Source organism: Enoplosus armatus, chromosome 6, assembly GCF_043641665.1.
Source record: "Enoplosus armatus isolate fEnoArm2 chromosome 6, fEnoArm2.hap1, whole genome shotgun sequence".
Lineage (NCBI taxonomy): Eukaryota > Metazoa > Chordata > Actinopteri > Centrarchiformes > Enoplosidae > Enoplosus > Enoplosus armatus.
In genome coordinates, this window is record NC_092185.1 from 3,997,679 (window position 1) to 4,022,958 (window position 25,280).

General features: G+C 43.0%; 1 protein-coding gene across 1 annotated transcript in view; it reads right to left on the reverse strand.

Annotated features, from left to right (window-relative positions):
* Positions 1-25,280, reverse strand: part of cttnbp2 (cortactin binding protein 2) — a 78,696-nt gene that overhangs the window by 51,944 nt on the left and 1,472 nt on the right. The window contains exon 2 of the mRNA XM_070907494.1: positions 20,601-20,708. Coding sequence (XP_070763595.1) covers positions 20,601-20,708 — 108 coding nt within the window. The remainder of the gene's footprint in view (positions 1-20,600; positions 20,709-25,280) is intronic.

Genomic DNA, 25,280 nt, shown 5'->3' on the forward strand with positions numbered 1-25,280 from the left:
GGAAACAGCTAACTCTGACCAACGCAAGACAACATGTTATTTACGGAGCTTATTTATGATGTTATTTAAGATGTCAGTTGGCCAGGCTAGCAGTTTAGCCCTACTTCCAGGCTTTATGCTATGCTAGGCTAAGTGCCTACCATCTCCAGCTTCATACTTAACGCACAGACATGAAACTGATGTTGACCTTCTCATCTCGCCCTCAGAAAGAAAGCGAATAAGTGTATTTCTCAAAAACGATGAACCAATCCTTTAACACAGAAGCATTGAGCAGTTTGTGCCACTGCGATTTTCCATTTAACAAAATATACCAAACAATACTGAGATCTACTTCTTAAGGACGACAGTAACAGTGAATAAAATACGACAGTAAAATTCAAATGGCTTCATTGAAAATTAAATTAGTATGGCTGTAAATGAAAGTCCAACTACAAGAAAAATAACAAACTAAGAGTCAAATATAAACTATAAATCTCTTGCATATCTGCCATTCAGGCTCTAACATAATTCCACCTACACACACACACACACACACACACACACACACACATCACAAAACACACACATTTATAGCCCATAAACTTTTCAATCCCTTAGCTATATGCAAATGTTGCATTTTAAAAACATAATGCAGGAAACACAACTTCAGACAAAACATACTGAGGCAAACGCGTCAGAGCAACATAGTCAATGCACACACCCACACACAAACACACACACACACACACACACACACACACACGGCATGACTTGCAGCTGTGTGGCTGTGCTGCCCAGTAGAGTCAGCTCCTTGCAGCCTATTTATATCCTTAATGCCACAGGAAAACCAACACAGGCCTGCTGCTTGATTAAACCTCATAGTCCCTGTGGGCAAAAAGCCCCCCAACATCTGATAGGACCGCATGTTTGTGTGTGTGTGTGTGTGTGTGTGTGTGTGTGTGCATGTGTGTCACAGTTTGTGGTGCAGTCATGCACATGCATATCTATTTTTCTGATTAAATGTGTGTCAGCACTTTATATCCGGCTGATTTAACCACATGCTGGAATAAAAACAAATCCTGCAAGTACAAAGACAGACACACACACACACACACACAGATGAACACACAAACTACGGCTACCCCCCGCTAGCATGGACACACACACACGGAGAGAAACATGCAAATACAGTAATTGGACAAAACCAAAAACTGAGGGACTGTTTTATGATTGGTTTGTGGATAAATACAAAATGTAAGGTACTAGATAGTGGTGCACACACACACACACACACACACCTCAGTACATGTAAACACTCGCACACTGAACCTGACTGTGTGTATTACCACTGGCTTGGCAAGGGAGGCGAGATGAAAAAGGCGGAGATACAAGCCAAAGGGCTGGTATCCAACAGCTCCTCTGATATCACACATCAGTTAAAAATCACAGAGCTCAGCAACCCTGGACACCTGACCACACACACACACACACACACACACACACACACACACACACACTCTGCCCTATCACAAACAAAGACAAATATAGACAGAAAAACAACACCATGATGCTCCAGGCAGGGAATCAAATTGTTTGTAAAAAAGGCCTCAGCAGCCAGTAAATGCTGAAGTTTCATCAGTTTACCAGAGACGACTTTTAGACATCTGAATGATGGGTTACCTGCCAAAGTGGCTAGTAGGGAAGAGAAAACGCTACAGCCACAAACAAACTCTTTTTATAGAACATTTTGGTTGCGGCTGGTGGTCACTTGTCACCCTGGGAAAGAGGTCCGAGCGTGTCGAGGCAGGAGGGTGGAACAACTCTTTAAGTACGGATCAAAATGTGTATCGCCAGAATACTAGTGGTTAGATTGTGATTATTCTTATCATTTAGTCTAGAAACTACAAGAGTTTCCAGCAGCATTTCTGCAGCGACATCACACAGTAAAAACAATGTATTTGATAAGAAATTAATGTCAGAAAATGTGAAAAAAGTGTTTTTTTTTTAAATGTGCACCACAAGGTAACTTCTTACTTATTTTGTTTACTTTGATAAAAAAGAAAAGACAAATCCTCACATATTAGAAGCTGGAAACGTCTTAAATGATGAACAATTATCAACATTTGAATCAAGACTAATGAACTAACTTATCCTGTTAACTAACTTATTCGATGTAATATTTACTGAATTCTTCATTAAATAACAAAAGTTGTTAAAAAAGGGAGAAAATATTTTTTTAAATTCTTCAAATTAGATGAGAATTTCTTTCCACGTATTTCCTTTGTGCTTCTATATAATCAACACACAAAGGCTGGGCCCTTCGCCACTGGTTGCTTTGTAACGACCTCCATCGTTGCTCACCACAGTGCAGTAAGTTGCTCTGAATATAAAGTCTGTGACGAAAACATCTTAAATGCAAATGTGATGTAAATGCAGAAAGGTTGGCAGGAAAAGAGGGAGGCTGGAAGTAAAAAGAAAGAAGAAGAAAGTACAGATAGAAGAAGGTGCAGTGAGGAGAAGAGATCAAAAGAGAGGATGCAGGCTTCGAGGAACTATGTAGAAAGAGAAGGAAAAGAGATGAAGATGGGAGTTGAGTCTGGATCAGTCCCTCGCAGCTATCAGCCATGATGCGTCTGGAGCGACGGGGGTGGGCTACCGCTGAACTTCCCAATGACAAACAGCCCCGGAGCAGACACCAAAGTCCACACATCCTGCCTGCACGCCTGCTCTCATGTGGACTGACGGGATTATCTACCAGCCTTTTCTACATTTCAGCCATTTCACTGCTTTTATTTAAAGAGTCTCGCATGGAAGCGGAAGGAAGGAATTCAGATTAATGGCTCAGAGAAGTTTCTAGCTCTTTGGGAATGAAATCAAAGTCAGTCCAACCCAACGGATTGTTAAACGTAGTCAATGAGTTACAAGTTGGAGAAAAGAGCAGCAGCGTGTCGTGGGCTGAAGGCTGAGATAATGACTGAAATCCCAGCGACACTTTGCACTGAATGTCTCCACAGTCGTCTGCCCACTCAGATAAATTAAGCAGGTTGCGAGTGTGGGCACTCACGCGACGTATGGCTTTGGCGGAACATTTTCACTTTTAATTAATTACACACACAAAACAGGAGTTCAGGAGACAGCAGCTTCACAGGTTAGTTTCCCTCCTGATCTGCAAAGTGTGTACGATTCAGTCAGTAACGACACGGTGCTGCAGCGGACTGCAGCGAAAATTGTTTGTGAGCTCTTAATCAGTATGTGCACTTGAGGTTAAAGCTCAACCAAACTTTAGAAAGACAGTTTTATCTGGGTTTGTGTCCCTATCATGAAAAAGAGACTGCATGTTCGTTAGATCATAACTCCAGCTGCTGAGAAAATGTCACACACAGGGAATATTCAATCAATACCGTTGATTGGCCTGAGGACGCCTATAAAGGGCACTAAGCAGGGAAGAAATAAGATATATAATCTATGAGGGAACAGGATTAAGTTGTAAAGGTAAATTAAGAAATGTTTTAATTCACAATACCTACTAATACAGTAGAATATGCTTCAACTACTAGATTACAGACAGTATAAAGAGTCACAGTGATGCTGCCTGCGACACTGAAATGACAAAGTAAGATAAAGAGGGACAAGAGCGAGAGCAGAAAGAGGAGAAAGTTAGACGGGATCCTTTATTCTCAGATAAGAGGTTGTTAAGAGTCAAGAGAGAGGAAGTAGGGGAGATAATGTGCAGACAGGGGAACATTTTTCAGCCTCAGGCGAGGTCACTGTCAGACTCTCTTGTAATGGCAAAGGGCTCAAAACCAGAAAGTTTTTGCTGGACAAGATATTTTTAAAAAAACTTTTTTGGTTTGGTCGGTCAAGTGTGGCCGAGCTGAAATCTGATAGCAACACAAAAGGAGAGAGAAAAAAAAAAAAACTCTCACACAGCAGACTAATATTTGAGCTTTTGTACAAGGGGAGACACAGTAGTCAGCATCTGCACTAAATAATGCGATCAATACAAACATCTTGATGAGACTGTGTCCGAGAGATTTGGAGTATAACGTGTTTACAATATGACGGAATTTAAAACCTTCAAAATGACCACAGAGTTTAATAAACACGTTTCAACAATGGCAGATCTAAATGCAGGACTATAATGGATTGTGTTGCACTGAAAAAGGATTGTTTGTGCATAAACTCAGCTGCCATTTTGTTGGGTACACCTATCTAAACTTCACATGGTTTTATACAACAGCCCTGCAATAAATCCTGCCTTCACGAAGGTCATGAACCTTCAGTTTTCAGTCAGTTTGGAGGATGTAGTTTGTGGTGCTGTTGAACTCAAACATAAAGTTGATTCAACACCTCTCTCAAATGGTTTCAACAGGAACAGAAAATTACAACCTTTATGTAGTTGGGAGTTATGGCAGGGCTGCTTTGGAGTCCCAAAAATAAATGACGGGGTAACAAGCTGACTTCTTGGGTAGGAAATAAGAAAAAAACTAAATTCTGCTCTACAAAACGATCCTTATTTGTCAGACTTTCCTCTAGTTATTTTCCTTTTTCTTGTTAAATACTGTAGTTTTACCTCTTCAGGCCCCTACAAAACGTGTCTGAGCAGGAAAAACCATTATTTGATTGCGTGGCTCACATCTCAGACACACACCCTGCGTCGAGGAGTAATGTACCTAATAAACTGGCAACCAAGTGTATGTTGTATTCATGTCCATTAGATGGATGAGAAACCTGCCTGAATCCTCCTCGGGTATCCTCCACTAGATACAAATCTGAGTAAGCCCAAAAACAGTCCGGTTGGAAAGGGTTAAGATTTTGAGAGTTACATGCACAGCATTTCAACAGGTAGACAGATGCTACGTTTTCAACACTGGATAGCAATCCAATCTGAAGTGATGAATTAAGTAGTGTAAATATGTGACACCATCTGAATGGGTCAACGCAGGGTTAAATGCATCATCAGGTGCATCACGTTACACACGATACACACCACACTCCTCTCCTCTACACAACACACACAACCCATTTTTATGACAATATAACCCCAACTTTACATTATGGATCTCAACCTCATCTTAAGTCAAACCCATAAAACCCAAGTCCCATTTTGGTAATAGCAGTAGTGAAGACCGACCAAAACGTCATCACTGCGCAAAAATGTCTTCTGCAGGTTGAAACACAAACTGGTCCTCACAAGGTCAGAAATACTAGAACACACACATGCAGAAGACAACCCTTGGTGACTCAACATCAGCTCCAAACACCCACCGTCCCTTTCAAATGCCTCCTCCCGTCACTAAACCTCTAATGTACATACCAGGGCTTCCCATAAAGAGACCACGCTGTAATGACGCGGTGCCTCCTGGCACCGTTAAAGAAAACATCTCGCAGAGCTGAATTAAAACAGCCTGGGAAGGGCAGAACAAAACCAACCCCAACCGTGAAGGCCTGTGGTGGAAACGGAGCAGTAAAAGGCGTTGGCTTCACCATAAACTGGTTTTAACGTCTCCTCCAGTATTCAACTTGATGGAAAACAATAAACTTTTTATTAAATCTGGATTTGTGGAATCGTGAGCTTTTGATATTGAAATTGCTTTGAATGTACATTTATATATATATACATATATATATATACGTATAAAGGGCATTTTGGCTGCAAGAAACGTTTAATTTTGTTATCGACTGATCTGTCGATGGTTTTTCAATTAATTCATCTTTAAAATGTCAAGAAATAGTGAGAGATGCACTTTAAAATTTGCCAGAGCTCAAAGAGACAAATTCATAGTTCTTTCAACTAACAGGCCAAAACCAAAGATAATAACAATAATGCTCACATTTGAGATGAAAACGTTATATTATATCAATTGATCCACTTAATACATTTCTATTAATCACGTCAGCGCTAATTTAGTACAGTATATTTTCATAGACGTCTCCTGTATTGCTACTTGATGAGTGATGCCAACTGCTCCCTTAAAAAAAGAGGGCTTTCATTCCAGCAGTGTTATCAAAACAAACACAGATCATTTTATCCCCAAATATATAGCAAACGTCCTGATTCTTAACAGCGACCCATGATGTGCACTTTCTGCTCCTTTTCCTGCCGACACGTATTTTAAACTGTATTTATACATTATTCTTTTAGCGTTTATTTCATTTTGGGATCAAACTGTTTAAATGTTTTCTAAGAATAGCTCTACAATTACAACTGACACAATATTTATAATCGCGTAGAATCACAGTTTCTGTAGAACGGAGCTCCTCTCACACCACCGCCAGGACCTGGCCGTCCAAAACCCACTCTGGCACAGTCCAGTCCTGCCACGCGGCCGGTTGGCGAGGTGAGAACCAGCTCTGGTGTGAAACAGAGGGTCACTGGCACACCGGCAGGGCTAAAGCAGCAGGACCGCCCTCTACTCTGTGTCAGGCGTACAGAGAGGAGCTGGCACCCTCCACAACAGTTACTCTCAGCCCGGTGCCATTAAGACCCCGGAGTCTGCAGGTTTTCATTCCAACAAACCACCACAGTGGCTGATTCCGCTGATTAGCAAGTCTGCATCCAGGGAGGAGGAACTAATTAGTGAAATGAGCTGGATGGAATAAAATCCTGCATACACAGGCAGGCCTCGATGGCACCAGGATGAGAACCACTGCATTAAAGAACTGGAGCACCAAGACTGGACCTATGCGACCTAAAAAGATACAGCTAAAAACTGAAAATCCTTTGAATAAGCAATCTGCAGGAAGAGGCCTCAGATCTGCTGGTTGTTTCAGCATTTTTGTGTTGCAACAATAAGTCAACAGAATATCAACTTTCCGAACTGATCAATCATTTAAAGTCAAGTATCAAGCAAAGAGTCCAACATTCACTGATTCCAGCTTCTTAAATATGAGGTTTTGCTGCTTTTCTCTGTTTCATATCTTTGTAGACTGAATATCTTTGAGGTTTGGGCCCAATCCCAATTCCCCCCCGTCACTACCACTCCTCCGTTTGGCACGCTGCCACTTAGGGTAGGGCGTCCCGTTCCTTCTGGGGATCGAGGGGTAGTGGTCATCTAGCCCTCCAAACAGAGCGTTTTCAGATTCAAACAGAGTGGTAGAAGAAGCTTCCCAGAATGCTTTGCGAAGTCCGGCAGTGTTACATGCAAGATGGAACCCATATCTTTTAAATCCTTTGGAGTATCTTAATTTAACATAGACGCAAAGGAATATGTAATTGGTTTCTTATAAGGAGCATTTCTAAAAGAATAAATAAATAAAATAATCGCTATTCACAATGTCAAACTTTGTGTAAATGACAATTTATGTGTGACAGTACAAATATGTCCCCGTCCTGTGTATGAAGCTTGAAAAATAATCCAGCAGCAAATTCATCTCATCTGTAAAGCCACATCTGCTGCAGGCATTGTGGAAACCTGTGGGAAGAATGGGAATGCTACATGCTACCGCCTCGTCACTGGTGTGTTACGTATGTGCCATTTTTGGCTACTGATGACGTAACAAGTGGTGTCCCATTTCCCCGGTAAAGATTTCAACCCCCTAACCCCTGTTCGGGCCCTTAACCTTGTTTTCTGCTGATTTGACCAGAAATTGCTGTCAAGGGCGAGAACAGAGCTGCCAGTGTTTCTGAGGAACTCGACGTCTAGACAAAGCAGTAGCTGTGTTGAAGCAGAACTCACAAGCCGCTCGACAGCACTTTCCTCTCCCACATCAGTCACGACCTCCAGCCCCCTCCCGGGGCAGAGCACTCTGGTTCACCCTGAACGGAACAGCACGACGAATCACACCATGAAGAACATGAAAGTGGGGACGAAGACGAGGGCAGGGTGTTTGTTACCGCCATTGCCTTGGAGAAGAACGGCGAATGTGAGAGCAAAAAAATACAGACGGATTGCTGTCGTAGCTGCTGAATGCTTGTAAATGTAATTGCTTTCGCTACAATGCATTACTGTGAAGCCAACAGGGAGAGAGTAAGTCGTGCTGGAGGGAGGTGTAATCGATTAATGGCTGAAACGGAAAAGGAGGCAGAGGCCCTTATTCCCACACTGACTCAACGAAAACCTCCAGCACTCAGGAACATCAGGAGTCGACGATGGTTTAAACAGTGAATATGCTATCAACTGTACAGTTCTCCAACACGTTTTAGTTGGTTTTACTTTGACTGAGTGCTCATCGCATCACTTTTCTATCAGGTTACATGTTTTGCTCAAGTGGTACTATAACAAATAACCTACATGGGGGGAAGTATACCTAAATATCATAAATGTGCGATTTTAGGGGCACTGTATCAAATGGGAGGATAGTGGGTGGGATCTGGCACTGCTATACACTGCTATGTGGATTCTAACCAATGACAGACTTTGGTGAGCTACACCACATTTTGGGGCAAATATTGGAATTATAAGAATTAACCTTTGTTTGCAATACATTTTGGCATCAGCACAAGTACATGTTGGGGTCGCTAAAACACATTTGGGGATTCTAACAAATAGCAGATTTTAGGGGCACTGAGCCAAATTTGGGCTTTAACCAATAACACATTTGTGTCTGCGGTCACTCTGTGAGGCTGTACTTACTGACTCTTACGATGCTGACATGCTGATGTCAAAGTTACAACAATTCATCCTGAGAAGGGACGTGAATGTCTGAACCAAATATCCTGGGAATCCACCCATTAGTTGTCGACAAACTTGACTCCAAACCGCGAGAGAGACGCTCGAGGGGCAGTCAGGGGATCACCGAACGTCTGTACAGAATTTCATAGCAATCCATCCAATAGTTGCCGAGATATTTCAGTCTGGACCAAAGTGGTGGATCGACCAACCGACCAGCTGACAGACCGGCATCGTCGCCCCAACAGCCGCGCCGCTAGCACGGCTAAAACACGTCATATCGTTGGAGCCGTCTCTCCAAAATCCCGCGTTCACTTGGCATCAGCCCACTATCCCACACCACTGACATCTTGGCCTGAAACAGCCCTCCATTTTGTAATGACTCAGAGTCGTTCTTTGACATTTAGATTAGAGCGTCTCTTCCACTCACAGCCTCTCACACACACACACCTCCTCCCATCATTTCACACATGTTGAGACTCAGTCGCCATCTTTCTGTCACCATCTCGCACACACGCTCGAGGAATCTGCTTCTTGGCAAACCCCTCTGTGACACGCATACAGTACATTCACCTGAGGCGTTGGACTGCACCGAGAGCAGGTGGGCGGTTCGGTTCATTTTGCTCAAGGGCGCTTCAGCGGGGATGAGCCTGAACATTTGAACCTGCTGCAGGCTGAGAGACCGCGAAGAGTGCCTTTCACGGGACTCTCTTCCTTTTCCTGTCTATTTTCTAACCAACAGCACGTGAAACATTACTACATTATTAAAAGATGAATACTTCTGAGCACACAGGGCTGAAATGTGGAGTGAAGATTAAGAATCAAGCCCTCATTTAGGTTGGCAAAAATAAAAGGCCAATTGAAAAGGCGGAGGCACAGAAAGCAGCTTTAAGTGTTGGCCAAACGCTTTCCTCATCAGAAAGTCCTTTTCAAATTCATTGTGTCATAAATGTAAATGACACTGAAGTCGAGGAAATTGGTACCCTCTACTGCTGGTAGTCGAGATGAAGATCACATTTCACATAAACCCTGCTGAGACCCTCATTTGCTTTTCCTGAAAAAAGATAAAGCATGTAGTGATATTGTACGTCTGCTTTTTGGTCGTAAAATTGCAGACTTCTTTTGCTAAACTTTACTTTGGAAGAAAGGCCTCCTCCTCCTCCTGTAAAGCAATCCAGAGATTCCCCTCAAATCAAAATGGCGATTTACAACATAACATGCAGAGAAGAGGCTGAAAAAGCGTTCATTTATGGTAATTACATCCAGACCAATGGCGTATTTTTGAGTCCAACAACATTCGAGAGTTTATTTTTATTTTGTTTTATATTTTTTCCATAAACAAACCTTAAATCTTGTTATTAAATGATTGTAACAAAGACATCTCTGTGTCGCTCTTATGGTTATTATTCTAATTCATAACATAATCAGAACATAATAAGGATTAACCCTTCAAATTCATCTGGAAAGGCGCTAACGACTACATTTATTTGGGAAAATGTGACGTTGAGCTGAAAAATATCACGAAAACATTCAATTAGACGTAGTCATTCTGCGTTTTGGGTCACCAGTGACACCACTACAATTATAGCGTCATCGTGGGTGTTATTTAGTGATTACGCATTAATTGCATCTTTTCTCATTTCCACCACAGCTAATGGCAGTACAGTTTGATCTGCTGTGTTCATTTGGAGCTTTTCAGCCTCCTCCTGCAGCCGGAAAAAAGAAAAAACTCCCACGCTCCTCTCTGCCGCCTCTGGCTACATCAGCAGGAGAGAAGCAGGTTAACAGGCCGAACAGACGACGACAAATATTTTTCTCATGTGGAGAAATAAAGAAGAGAACAGCGCTGAAAAGATGAAAAAAAAACTAAACAACAGGGTCTCTCGTATTTTTAGTGTCCTCCTCTGTTGGTCTCTCTCTCTCTCTCCATGGTAACCTGAAGTCGACCACTCACAGCTGCTGCTCTCATTCTGCTCCAGCTGAACACCCACACTCTATTAACACACACACACACACACACACACACACACACACCTAAAGGCACTGAGTGTGTTTGAGTGAAAGAGTGTAAATGGATGAGAGAGTGTGTGTGTGTGTGTGTGTGTGTTTACAGTATGTGTGTGACAGTTATCATCAGTTCTGTTCCTATACCACAGAACAGACGTCCTGTCGCTGGTCAGTCACACCGCAGCCCGTCGACGGCAGCGACTCGTATAGCAGCTAAACAAAATGGCAGGTAACTGAAATAGCATCCATGGGGGGGGGTGAGCAACATGAAGACAACATAAACAGTCAGTGGCCACTTTATTAGGGACACCTGTAAAACCTAATGTAACCCAATTCAACAGCTCAATTCTACTTTTACACAGATAATAATGTTTTTGATGTTGTCATTTAACTCTGTGATGCTGAGCTGGACATTATTTTGAATGTTTTACCCGCCCTTATTTACACACATGATAAGTCTGTGGGGATGTTCCCCCCGAAACACATTTCAATATAATGTAGTCCAGTAAAACACCGCCACCGCTTACTACGACCTCAGTAATAAACATCTAGTCGAATTGACAGCTTAATTTCCCAGAGCCCATGGTGAAAAATGTCTTGTTTTGTCTGATCGACAGTCCAAAACCCAAATATATATGTTTTACAAACATATAAAAGAAAGAAAAACAGCAAATTATCACGTCTGTGAAGCTGGAGCAGGTCCATGTTTCGGCATTTCTGTTTAATAAATGACTTAAACCTTTAATCAGTAATAGTCATGTTTGACTCGTCATCAAATTAAATGAATAATTTCAGCAAAAATCACTTAACTATCTCTCAATCAATGAGCAGGTGTACATGACGGTAACTTACGGGAGTTTGGTGTCTTGACTGGTCAGATGTTCAGTTCACTGGATTAACAAATATCAGACTTTCCTGTCTGGCAATTGAATTTATAATAATCTATGGTGTGATTTATCATGCTATAAATTATATTATGATTAGCCATCAAGCTCTGACTAACAGCTGTTGTATCCTTCACTGACACGATTAGCATCTTTGCTTCTTCTGTCCTGCTTCAACTATTGACAGACCAACACACTCTTCAGGTCAGGTCTTCCCAATGCAGTTTCACAAGAGCGTGAATACTTTCTACAAATACAAAGTCCTTAATACACACACACACACACACACACACATTTTGTTAAACATCCAAACTCTGTTGTACAAGTGTTCAGAGGTTTCGCTCCAATAATTCCTTCGTACAGGAGCAGGTAAGGCAAGCAGAGATGACTGTTTCTATGTTTGTATCACCAACTCTCATTTCATTGCAGAGTGTGTGTGTGTGTGAGAGTGAGTTAGAGAGTTCATGACACTCTCAACCCACATCAAACAGCAGCCATGTCATCAAATCAACTGACCGAGAGACCCTGAGAGAGAGGGGGGGGGGTTTACAGAGAGAGGAAGAGGGTGACAAAGAGGAAGGCGAGGAGGAAAAGTGGAACAGGGAGGTTTTGGACTGAACTGCTTCATCAAACACATAAAAGAAAAAAGATATATATATAAAGAAGATACAAACTTGAGGAGGAAGAACTGCGCCGAATGAAAATCAACACAATATTCAATATACAATAATACAAATATTCTGAAAATAATGGGGATGTATCTCGGTACAGAGTGACGGAAGAAAAAAGAAGCAACAGCAAACAGAGGAAGAGGAAAAAGAGAGTTAAGTCCTCCTCTTCCACTATCCGCATCCCGGGCTCAGCGCCGCCCAAGACGACTGTGATTGGTTTACAGAAATACAAACAAGCCAGAGTGTTTCTTCCCCCATCCCAGAATGATAATGGGTTGAGCCAGACCTTTCTCCGAAGTGTCATTTACTGGATCCGAATTTGGGTTAACGAAATAACAAAACCACCAAATGTACAGCAATTCAATAACTCCTCAATAGTCAATACTACCCTCAGGAGAAGTGAGTTGTGAGGTTTCATTCAAAACGGTTGTTTAAAGTATGTTGTCATCTTAGAGGCATGTGTTTGTGTTGCAGTCATACTGTCGTGTGTTAATGTTATATATTAACACCTGTATGTGCAGAGAGACAAACTGCTCATGTGCAGCTGATTGTCAAGATATGAAAGACAAAAATGCACCGTCTTACCGGCCTGACAAACTGGGGCTAAAATAGAGATATGCATCTCGTCCTCACTAATTAAGACGCCTCCAATCTGAAAACAAACACAGCCGAAGAAAACGTGATTCGCCAACATGAAGTATTTTCCTCTTAAGTTCTTCCTGTAGCCTTAAAAGCATCACAAACCAGCAGGGACGGTAAAGCTGCAGGATTTTACATTTGTCTTCCATATGGAGCCAAGAAAAAGGGAAGCAGCCGAGACCAGCTTTCAAACTTGATTAGTAAGAAGACAATTAGTTGATTAATCAATTAGTTGATGGGAAATTAGTATCTTTGTCGATCTTTGGATGTCAACTATTTCCCGATGTTTTATAGACCAAGCAGTTAATCAATTAATCAAATCAAACAGATTCATTGATAATGAACACAATCAGCCCTAAACTTGTTAAATCACATCATTGGCTCTAACTAATAACTAACAGCACTGTTCAAAGAACCTGACACGTCTTTCCCCCCATGCTTGATTTTATTTTTGACCCAGAAACACAAAAACATAAAGTCAGGTGTCCGACTTCACAAGAACATCCCACATTCCCCGTGCAGGGAAACAGGCAGAGCAAAGCGTTGATCACTGCCGGGGGTAGGGGGTTCGATTCCCACCGGGGCCACCCGTGTAGTGCACTCGCAGCACTGCGAGGCACTCAAGATAAAAGCCTCCAGACGACATATGTTATATAATTATGTAAAGAATGAGGAGAGAGAAGAGAGGCTGAAATATAGGCCTGTATAAAAGAGGGGGGGGGTTACAGTCAGAGAGAGAAGATTAAGAGAGAACGAGAGTGAGAGGGATGGTTGCTATGACCTACTTCCTAAGCACTTCACCAATCGCTTCGTTTCACAGTGAAGTTTTTTGCAGGCACAGAGTAAACACACTGCACTGACACACACATACAAATACACAAAAATGAGAACATACTGTACGGAAAAATGCTTCTATACATACATGTAGAGGTCCAAACAATACAAAGGCCAGTTTCACATGAAGTCCTTAAGAACCTCAGGGTGCTCTTACAGATGAAGGAATGAATCAAGGGAACTAAACAGGCAGAGCGAGGAGAAAAGGTAAATAATGTAAAAGCTTTTACTCAGTCGGGCATATTAATGGTTTACAATGCCGGTCAGTATCAACCACACAGGTGGAGATAATAACAGCTGATGGATTACACCTGATACATATAATTATAGGTAATCAATTTCTTCATTCAAACCAGTACATACACCTTTTGTCCTAGCTTGGCCTATGAGCGCCTAAAGAATGATTATTTTCTGTAACCACATTTTCTGGGCATTCAGACGAAAACAATATGAAATTAAATACAATCCAGTCTGAGTAACAGATCCGAGAGCCTGAAAGAGTCTGACAATCAATTTTCCTTTCTTTCGTTGCAATGAAGTGAAGCGAGCAGCAGAAATACAGCGTTCGCGTTAAGAAGTCATGTAGCAGCAGTGCGAGCTTGCACATATTTTACTGGCCATTGCAGCGCCTTTCATGCAGCGCTGTTGTCTGTCAGAACACGACCTCGGTGCTGAAACAACAACAAACACTTACAGAAAATGAATCAGCAACTATTCTGATAATTGGTTAATAATGTTAAACCCTTACTGTCAACAAGACAAGGCTCTGGGAACTAAACTAAATGCTTCAGCGATTCATCAAAAAAATAGCTGACAGTTGTTGTATCGATATGAAAATAATCCTTAGCTGCAGCCTTACACACATTATACATGCATACAAACACACACACACACACTCACACACACACACACACACTCAGACATGCTCTTTCAACTCTGAGACAGTCCAACCACCCTGGGAGAGGACCCGTCTCCTGCATTGACTGACAGCACATCAAAAACCACCCCACCCAAAAGAAAGTGTCATAAGAAAATGGCTCTCCAGAGACGTCCACTAACGGGTTGTACCACTTCCCCTGAAATGGGGGGTGGAGGGGGGGGGGGGTGGCTTGAGAGTAAGATTGACTCTCCGAGTCTTTGTAGCCTCATTCCTGAGTGTCATGTCAGTGAGAGGCAGTGAAACATGAGCCTGGGAGCTTGTGAAGGAGGGTCTGGGTTGGGGGGGGGGGGGGGGGTCTGGTTGCTAGGCAGCCAACCGATCAGAGCAGGATGCTGATTGGCTTGTGTGTGTGTGTGTGTGTGTGTGTGTGTGTGTGTGTGTGTGTGTGTGGAGAGAGGGTTAAACCAAGAAGTGTAAACCTGATTTTGGACCATGGCGAGGAGAAGGGAAGACAGACAAAGACGCACAGAAACATGTACAAAAGGTTGCCTCTTATGCTCCAACTGAAGTTAGAGTATTTTGCATTACATTTACACACTCACACATTACAGATATTGATATTCACGTGCTCTTAATGTAGTTGTTGTAGTGACTCATACCAACACACATCCTGCCAGGCTACTTGGTTGAAGGGCTTTCTCATCCCAATTTCATTTCCAGTATCTACAAAACCTTCCAAAAAAAGATGGGTCAGGTGGGGATGACGATAATATTGCTCAGTTTTGTTCGGTTTGAATAAAATGAAAAGATTATTTGATCTGTAGGGTCACATATTTTGATTGAACTCGTTGGGGAAGCTCTCTAAAGCATCCCTCTACATCAGGGAGAGAAAAAAAAATGGCAGCTTCTTGTGGTTCAGGGAGTGCACTGTGATTTTTAATATATTTCGGATTAGCTGTGCAGCCCAGAGAAAGAGGGAGAGATACAGCAAGAGAAGGACAGAAACTCAAAGATTTATGTGGCTGCAAGAAAGACAGTAATGATGAGCAATGAGCTGCCACACTGTCTGTCCAAAGAGATCAGAAGACAGATAGAAACAAAGAGGCAGTAAGGGACGGGGAGAGACACACAGAGAGACGGCAGGATGTTCAAAGACTTACGGGAACAAAAAGAGATGAACAGAGATACAGAAGAAGACAAACATTGCTGAGTGTGTGTGTGTGTGTGTGTGGGGGGGGGGGGGGCTGGAAAAGCCCAGCAACAGGGCATGCCTTAAATAGCTAGATGGTCGGAGATAACGTGACGCTGGAGAAAGCCTGATGGCTCGGGGCATGTGTTGTGTTGTGCTAAGCATGCATGAGCCCAGCGCTGACAGCAGCTCCATGGGCCGCCTTAGTCATATGGCGGATCACATGACCTCCCGAGGAAGCCTGTCCGCATGAGGCCGGACGTTGGTGGGCAGAAACGCCGACCGCCCATCTGGATTCCAGCTCAGTCATTGGGACAGAGAAGACCCATTCGTTTATGGTTTATTCAGGAGTTAAAGAGCTGAATGTTTAGAACATCTGAAGCACGCAGCTGCCACAGGAACCGTACCACCGGGATAATCCACTAACAGCAAATACAGTGTTTCATCAAACTGAATATGACCACTAACGTGCTGGAGATGCAACAGGATGCCATTCATTGTGAATAAAAGCTCTAAACATGATGGTTCATCACATCATTATGCAAACAAGTCGAGACAGATTCAACTTTACAGCAACAGTTTGGCCCTTATGAAGTATTTCAAACAAAATGGTGGAAAAGTGGCTGCCTCTTTATGCCTGAAACACTGTAGTGCTCGTCCACAGAGTTTTAACGGCTGGTCACTGAGATGCTTCTCTTTGGCCTTCCACTGATCGCTCCTTGCCAGTGAAATCATCCATCAAGTGATTTTCACAAAAGCGCAGACATCCAATCTGGACACCTCCGTCTGTACGATCCTTCTCTCCCACTGAGAGCAGGACTCGCAGAACATGACTACCCAACAGTTAGAAACCGTTGGACAAACTGTCCAACTGTCCAGGATGTCTCAGAGCAGAGTGTGTGTTTGAGTTTTAGCATGCTTAGATTATTTATATATAAAAAAAAAGAAACTACTGACTTGGTGATGTTAGTGCTTTGTTCTGCCCACATCATTTATAATTCAACAACTTGCAATGTTATAAATGCACTAAGTGGTTTTATATTACCGTTGAGTCAAATAGCCCAGTGGGATTTAACACCAAACTCTGCAGCCCCGTGTGTCTTTTAGCTTCTATTAGCTCATTGTTTTGGTTCTCCAGCTGCACACAGGCCATACGGTGGAATCTCAAAGCTCTCAACCCTCGCCTATAGAATTACAGAGAGCCATTTCAAGCTCGCAACCACCCAACCTGCCCAGCAAAGACAAAGCAGAGAGTGGAAGTAAAGGACGAACTGGTGCACATTCACTTCTTGCCTGTGTGGGAATGTCAGAGGGTCTTTGAAATATATCAAGATTTTCTACTTTCACTTTAGAGGCTTCACACATACATGTGTCTTTGTGTAAGAGGGCAATTGCCACTGGCCATCGACCAAAGGCTTAATCTTGGTTCTGACTGGCAAGTTTATCCACTTTGACTCAGGTAACTGCTCAGCCGTCACTCAACCAAAATCCACCGTTTGTAAAATAGTGAAAGCAGCTACCTCATTTTGGAAATGCACCTTACACCTGTGTCTTGTCGATACAAATAAAAACAGTTTTGTTTCCTGCTCTGAGAAAAGATGCAGTCTCCAAATGCCCTCTGAAAAGTTCTTGGCGCAGAAGAATGGCTGACCGTAGCCGTCGGCCACAGTAATCATGTGATATCGCTGTCGTTTGGCTAATCTACTTACAGCCTCCTTTCTTTTTCTCCAGGATGAAACCTGATACGGCAGCTCAGCCCGCTTTAGCCACACGCTAATTAATCTGCAGCACCAAAGCCTCCTAATAATACCCAAACGCCACAAACAATCGCTGTAGTCGTGCCAAGCCGTGGAAGTTTGGTCCAAGCTTTTGGTGTGGGAGCAGCAAAGTGGTACGGCGGGGGAATTGGTAGTATGTAGATAGAGGACCTGCACTAAAACTGCCAAGGCCGAGGGTTTAGTTCCCTGTGCAGCTCTATGTAACTGTGCCACTGCAAGGTGCTTTGGAAATGCTGACTAATAGGTCTGATGAGCTTGATTTGTGGTTTGATTTTCTTTTTAAAAAGGGGACAGCGTCGTGCAGTGACATTGACGGCCCTGCAGCTGGTGGCCAGATGATGCTTTTCTTCTGGCTATTTGTGTGTGTGTGTGTCTGTGGGGGGGGGTAGAGTACTGGAAAGCAAGTGGATGGGGGAGTCGGCTTAATCCTCTCTGTCACACTGTCCCGCTTTGTCAGAGACGATATCAGGCCTCCATTTTTCCCTCTCTTTCCTCATCTCACCCGCCCTCCACCGCCTTCACTCTGATTCGACCCGATGATCTGGGCTTCTCACTCTAGACATATCTTTCTTTACTCCGTCTCTTCTTTTTATTTCTCTCCCCCTTCTTCAATCCCTGTTCCTCCCCCTGCCTGCCTCTCCCTCTCTCTCGGATGGGGCTTATCAGCGACAGAACAAACAGGCTCATTGTGTTTCGCGAGAGCCGTCAGGGCAGCAGAGAGGAGGCTTATTTCATTGAAACCTGGATAGGATATCCATTCACAGGGGAGATGGGGCCGGCAGGGATTCTTAATACCGGCAGAAAACATGGATGAAGTGGCAGTGAAGGGGGGGGGGCAGAAAAACGACCAATACCAGAGACACAAAGAGACAGAGAGGATGTGACACTGGGGCTCAGACTGTTCTAAATTTAAAGAAAGGAAGACAGCAAAAATGACAGACCAAGTCTCCAAACAAGTAGTAGAGTGGTAGAAGAAAAGTATAAAGACTCAAATTACTGTCTGAAGCTGATGCTGCAATGTCGAGCTAGGGAGGGAGTCACTACGTGTTCAATATCAGCAAAGTCGACGACAATACAGCCACACAACAGGCCCAATATCAGGAAAACTCAACAAAACGTCTGCAAGCTGAACAGCGAAAGACACAACAGCAACGCGGACAGCGAGTGTTTGGAGTGCAACACAGCAAGACACTGAGGCTCTGCTTGTTGTTTCAGAGAATCACCTACAAGCCTTAAACCTGAACGTGTAGCATTTGACAAGAACATCTCTCCCTGCAGACCCAACACCGTGAAAGAGTTGCACGTTGACAGCCTATCAAAAAAAACACCTGAGAGGACAGCCTTAAAGTGGAGCGTGGACTAAACTGAGGCCGATCCTGACCTAAATACAGGACTGCAGAGAGAGAGAGCGGGACATGCGAGGGTTTGTTCGGAAATAACTCAGCATTCTTGCCCCCCGGAGAACGAGCGACCTCTAACGCGAAGGCGAGACACGTTCTCCAGGACATCATCATCCGTGCAACATCAGTATTCAGAAACCACAGATCGATACATCATCCATTTAAACTCATCCCAACCTTCACCACTCGGCCATTACGTGAGTCGAGTAATATATATACACACACACACCAGAATCACTTCGATCACCAAGGACAGTAAATGTTCAGGCACTGCAGCAGAAACAGATTCACAGAACTTCAGAGTTTGACGGTATTAACAGCAGGTTCTGTCTTATAATGAAGTGCAGAACACACCACACAGAGAAGACTACATTATATCAGACTCAGAAATACTTTATTGATCCCCCGGGGGAAATTACACTAGCATGTAGTCCACCTGCAGAGCGGCTTAGCTCAACACTAACTACAGCTTTTATAGTTTGGTTGAAAATACCACATACACTGGTCTGTCATGTAAAACCACTGGAAGCTCTTGTGACATGTGCTTCAACTAGTTATTACTGTAAGATTACTGATGGGTGTTCCTACCAAAGTTTTTACGGTTTGGAGGTTTGAAGATCGGCCTTGGACCAAAGAATAAGTGATTTCATTTAGATAATGATCTGGGATTTCTGCATCAACACCATGGTTGATTTTCAGCCGTTGTTGAATAGAGTAAGTCGTATCTCAGAAAATTTCAACGAGCAGCAGGAATGTTGTCTTTGGGTGTCAATGTCTGTACTTTGAGTTCCCTCCATTTCATATATCCATTTTACTTGGTAAGATTCTGCAGCTGTGCAGAATATTGCCAACTGTGAAGACATTTCATCAATGTTATCTGCTGTAGTTAAAAGTATTTAGTGTACCATCTGGTGTCGCACATAAATTGTTCTGCAAACTGCTTTCTTCAAACCACTGAGACAGAACAAGATGGTCAAAACATTTAGAAACAAAAAACAAAAATAAATAAATGTATGTATTTATATCTTGTCTGTGGACCGGCTGCTGTGGCTGGTAATTCTCCAAATCCACACAAACAGAGCAGACGTCTGCAGGATACCTGCAGAAGCGGCTGGTTGAATAGACTAACCCTTATCCTCAAAATCCACAGCTGAGAAGTGTTAAGAGTGTCTTTTAGAGACAGTGCTGAGTGCTTTCCATGTTTTCAGACTCAGAATAAATAATAAGAAATGATTTCACCTTTTACTCAAGCAGCATGTTCAACAGTCAACAACAAGAGCCAGTTTACCAGTTTATTACTGGTAGCTCAGCAGGTGTTGCTGGGTGGACACAAGGATTTGATCACACTGGCCTTTCTGACAAGAAGCTAAATGCTAACCAGTCGCTCAGCCGGCTCCCATTCAACAAAGGCAATTAGGGAGAGTGCTTATCAGTGGGTAATTACAAAGGACAGACAGAAACAGTGGGGCCGAGTCTTTCATCGTGATCACACAAGTATTCTGCACATTTCTGGGAAAAAGCCACAGACTCAGATTTTGTGATATCGCCTTCATTTTGCAGCATTCATGACCGTTCATCATTCATTAAACCAAGTGATACCAACTCAATTCTGGGTCACAATTACAGCTAATCATCTCATCTCAACTCTTTCACAAAGGCAGTCTGCTACGAATAGGTTGTGTTCGTTTTAACCCGACAGCGGCTAAGACGGCGGAGGCTGGACTCACCCTCAGGGCCTCTATGACCAGGTCGCGGGCCTCCAGCTCTCCCTCCATGATACTCAGCAGGGTGAGCAGCTCTGGCTTGCTCAGGTTATCCATGTTGAACTCACATTTCTGCAACACAGACCAGAATCAACATGTCAGAATCATACAATAATATCAACAGTTGATTTTCTAATTAGGGCTATTGGATCCTAAAACCTCTTAAATACAAAACCCAACTACCTGGATTCCTCATTCAGGCCTGGCCTGGCCATCTGGAGCACCGAGAGAATTGGCCAGCTGATTGGCTTTTGTTTGCATACTGCATACTACATGCTACATTTTGCCCAAATCAGTACGTACTGCTAGTATAGTAGGCAGTATTTGAACGCAGCCACAGACTGAGGAAATGTGTCCAAGGTATCCTGTCAGGCCGACATTTTGAACTCTTGGTGGCGCTAGATGAAAAGTCTGGGGATCATCCCACAGTAATCATGAATCATAAAATGACTTACCTGTTTAGAAGCTACTTGATTGTAATTGCAATGCTATTTTGCAGCCAAGCCTCGAGTGTCTGATTTCAAAGATCTGACCATCACACATGGATGATAAAATAATTGGTAAGTAAGTACAACCAAATATTTGACACCTACTTTTTGAGGACTCCGACCAGCAGAAAAGAAAGTTGCTTATATGACGTTGCACCACTTCACTCTGAGTCCCCAACTGGTCTCATTAAGTGCAGCCCTCAAATCAGGCTAGATGTCCCGTCCTACCTCGGAGCTATTAAGGTCTAATTACATTTAGCTAGGTCATTAAGCACCTATTTGGTCAGTAGCGACCGCAGGGCTAACGGGTAGAGATGACTGTAATTGGGAGTGACCAAACCACTTCATGTCAATTAAAAGCTTTTTCCGGTCTACTTATGAAAAGCCAAACGGCTGCGTGTTGCCTCTGTCTGGTCTGTTCAGAGGACGAAGGCATGACTTCATTTTATCTCCAACTTTCTCATTTCTGTCAATCACATTGTTTGTGCTATAAAATACAGTAAATTTATGGAACTGGAAATGCTGACAATTGAAGTTATTATGCAGATTAAGATTCTACATGACAAACACGAGCTCAGCTTGTAAAAAGTCGTTTCAACCACCCAAAAGTACATAAAGCAGTGAGAATTTGCTCCTTTAAGACCCGCTTCGGCATTAAAATGCTGCTTCTGTGTTAATTAACCAGTAACAATAATCAAAAAATATAATATACTGTAGACACGACCGTAGACACGACAACAGCATGTGATTAGTCGACATTCCAGAGCACAGCATCAAATTTTTGTGTTAAGGGACCTTGAAAGGTATTGTGCTCATTCAAGGCAAAACCTAAGGGAGGAAAATGAGAGAAATTCTTGGCTGTGGAGTCAAAAAGAAAATGATGTAACTTCACATAGAGAGGCCAAAAGATAACACCAGAGCCCAGTGAAAGAAGAATTTCCAATTACCATGCTGGCGACTACCTCAGCCATCTGCTGAGAAAACCACATCCAGCTGCATTACCAATATCTGGAAGCTTTTTACCAGGCTATTTGTTCAATAAAACCTTAATAAACCCCAGACGGCAGAGGCAAATGGAGGAGGCGAAGAGCCGCCTCGGCCTCTGGTGCACATCAGCCGGATTGCTACCTGTTCATTCTGATGACGTTCAGTTGTCAGCCGGCCATTTAGGCCTGATTTACAAGCCCAGATCAAAACCTCAGCCAAGATTATTCCATTTCATCAAGGCGTCCCACGTCTCCAGAGGTCTCCTCGCACAGAATCGGACTTTGAGCAGGCCGGTGTGAGACTTCAACAAGCTGCTGCCTTCTATGTGTCCTTTATACGCTCCTGTCACATTGTTTATTTCACAATAAATGGGGGAAAAGTTCAAACAGCGGGAACAGAGGCAGTGAATCCCTAAGAATAAACTGCTGTAAAAGCTTTTCTTTAAAAATGGGATGTTTTGGCCAGAAAAACATTCTCAGGACAGGTGCAGAAAAATCACAGGTTTCATCAAGATATCTTGCGTCTGCTCACTCAAATATGGACCCTTTTTCTTTTCAGAACAAGGAGCTGGAAAGTGTTGCGTCAATCACATGTTTCAGTTTAGTCACACCACGTTTTTATTCTGATGCCATCACAGCAAGCCTGGAAATAAAAGCAGGAGAGATTCCAAGGGATTGATTCATTCGCATCGAGCCTTCCAATCGATTCCCGAGCCCCCTTTTTTTCCCCGGCAGCATTTTCACCTCTCAGAGAATTGGACGACTCAGGGAGCCTTGATGGACAGCAAACCCTGAGCTGTCCTGTCGTGGGGTGAGGCGAGGTGAGGTTGTGGGTGGAGGATTGCTTCTCTCTGGCATTTCTGCACAGTGAGCAGGTGAGGGAAGCGAACACTAATTTGTTCCATGAGCCGTGTGCTGTGCGCCAAGGGCACGAGCAGCCTGGCCGGCGCTCAGAGGCTCTCAGTTAGCCCCAGTCCACTTAATAAGGCCTGTGTCATTTCACTCTGAGCCACAAGGGAAGGGAAGTGCTCGCTCTGTGCGAGTTCCTCCACTGTGTTCTGCAGGCAAAAGCTTGCTTAGGCCTGTACGCTTCTCACACACTCATGTCCTGTTACTGCGAGCACAAAACTGTGTGATATGACAGCCTGTAAAGAGACGCCACCAATGGTTAAGAGGAAAATGGCACCAAGTTAGGGGAATCACGATGAATTAAAGGGTCAGTTAAACTAAATTACCTTGAAACATATTGTCTCATTTATCTCACACAGTTTTGATTTCCTTTGTCCGGGTTTTTGAGATATCTGTCTCACTCACACACTAACTTAAATGAAACTTAAAAATAATTTCATTATTGATTCATCTGCTGATTTTATTCTCCATTGGTCGTTGAGTCAATGTAAGAAAATAGGGATAAATCACATTTCCCAAAAGCTCCAGGGGCTTGAGCAACAGTCCAAAATCAAAAAAGTACTCAACACTTATTATCACATAAAACACAGAACAGCAGCAATTGGGAAGCTGGAACTAGGGATTTTCTTTTGCATTTTTGCTTAAAAAATTATTAAAACAAGTCACCTATTATCAAAATAGTTTCCAATTAATTTTCTGTCTATCGACCAATCGTTTGAGCTCTACTGTGGATTATACAGATTATGTTGAACTCACTGCGTGGAAGGTAACACGAGACCGCTGCGACCGAATGAATGTAACTGATAGCGGAAACGGTCACGGATCAGTCACGTCACCGCCAATACTTGATCCACTTAATCAGGTCAGTATCGGCACCAATACCAATCAATCGGATCGGCGCGATGCTTGCTTGGAGCGCCACGAACAAAAACCCCATTCACTTCCATTCTATACATACTGTATCTCAAAACGTGGTAAAACAGCACTAGAGGTAATTAAGAAAGTCTGTTTTGATTGTACAATGATATAAGAGCACAGATGTGTTGTTGTTGTCAGGAAGAAGAAGAAGAAGTGACATTACAGCCACTCATGTTAACATGGCAGCACATCCCACAAAACCACTGGTTACCACTCTCAGGCTTCCATCACTCAATGGTTTGAACTGGCAGCTCGGTGACATTCAAAATAGAAAAATCTATTGGGGCTTATTTTTGTAGTTTTGGCCATCATACCCCTCCGTTATAACAACATTTTACTTATGAACTTTAGTTGTTTTTTTCCGGAGGATAAGGAACAGCCAGACAATCAGACCAGTTTTCTAAACTCATCTGGAAGTGAAACATAGAGAGCAGACATGAAAACTATCAGTTACCCAATCTGACCTACTGTTCTACTGTACCAAGCAATGAGAGATTGAAACAAACAACTTGGGGTACCTCAACATAATATATAATAGCTAAATATGGCTAAACTAGATGATTGTTTAAACCAGTTATGGGATCCATTTTGGATCCGGTTCCCGGGCTGTTAAATTCATGGATTCGTTAAGCTCCAGCGCTAAACAAACTCTTTTTTTTATCAGCAAAGAGCAAAGATGGAGAACGTGTAGGTAGCAGGCTTCTCGTTCTTGGCTGTCGCTGGTTAATAAACATTAATTCTGTAACAGCTCATCTGGTTAATGTGCTCTCTGCAGCTGGTGTCTGTATTCAGACAAAGATTGTTTGTGGGTGAAAAGACATATCACTCTGTAAGACCAACGTAGGACCATGAGTGTGATTTTGTCATTCAACAGGAACCAACCGAGTGGCGACTCTTCTCCAGAGAAATGATCAGCTGATCGCCTCACATCAATTTAAGAATCTGGCAGTTAAACTTTGATTCATATCACATCAACATTTTAATCTGATCAACTTAATGTCTGAGAATCAGGACCTTCAGTATTTGGAGCAGCTGGTGATGTACAGGAGGCATCCAAATGAAAAATAAATCAAAACTATAAAAACAATAGTTTTCCCTTAACTTCAACAGTGCCACACAAACATGTATTATGGTAAATCAGTGGGAGGCAACCTTTCATTGACCTCTGACCCCTCTCTGGACCATGAGGGCTGGTCCTTCAGAGTCCTCACAAACAAGAAACTTCCCCCACCTCGGGCCAACAACAGAGTGTCTGACAGGGGTGAGCAAAGAGCAAAGAGCTTTATTTAACCACGACAGGCATGATGGTGGTGGTGGTGGTGGTGGTGGGGGGGGGGAGGGCA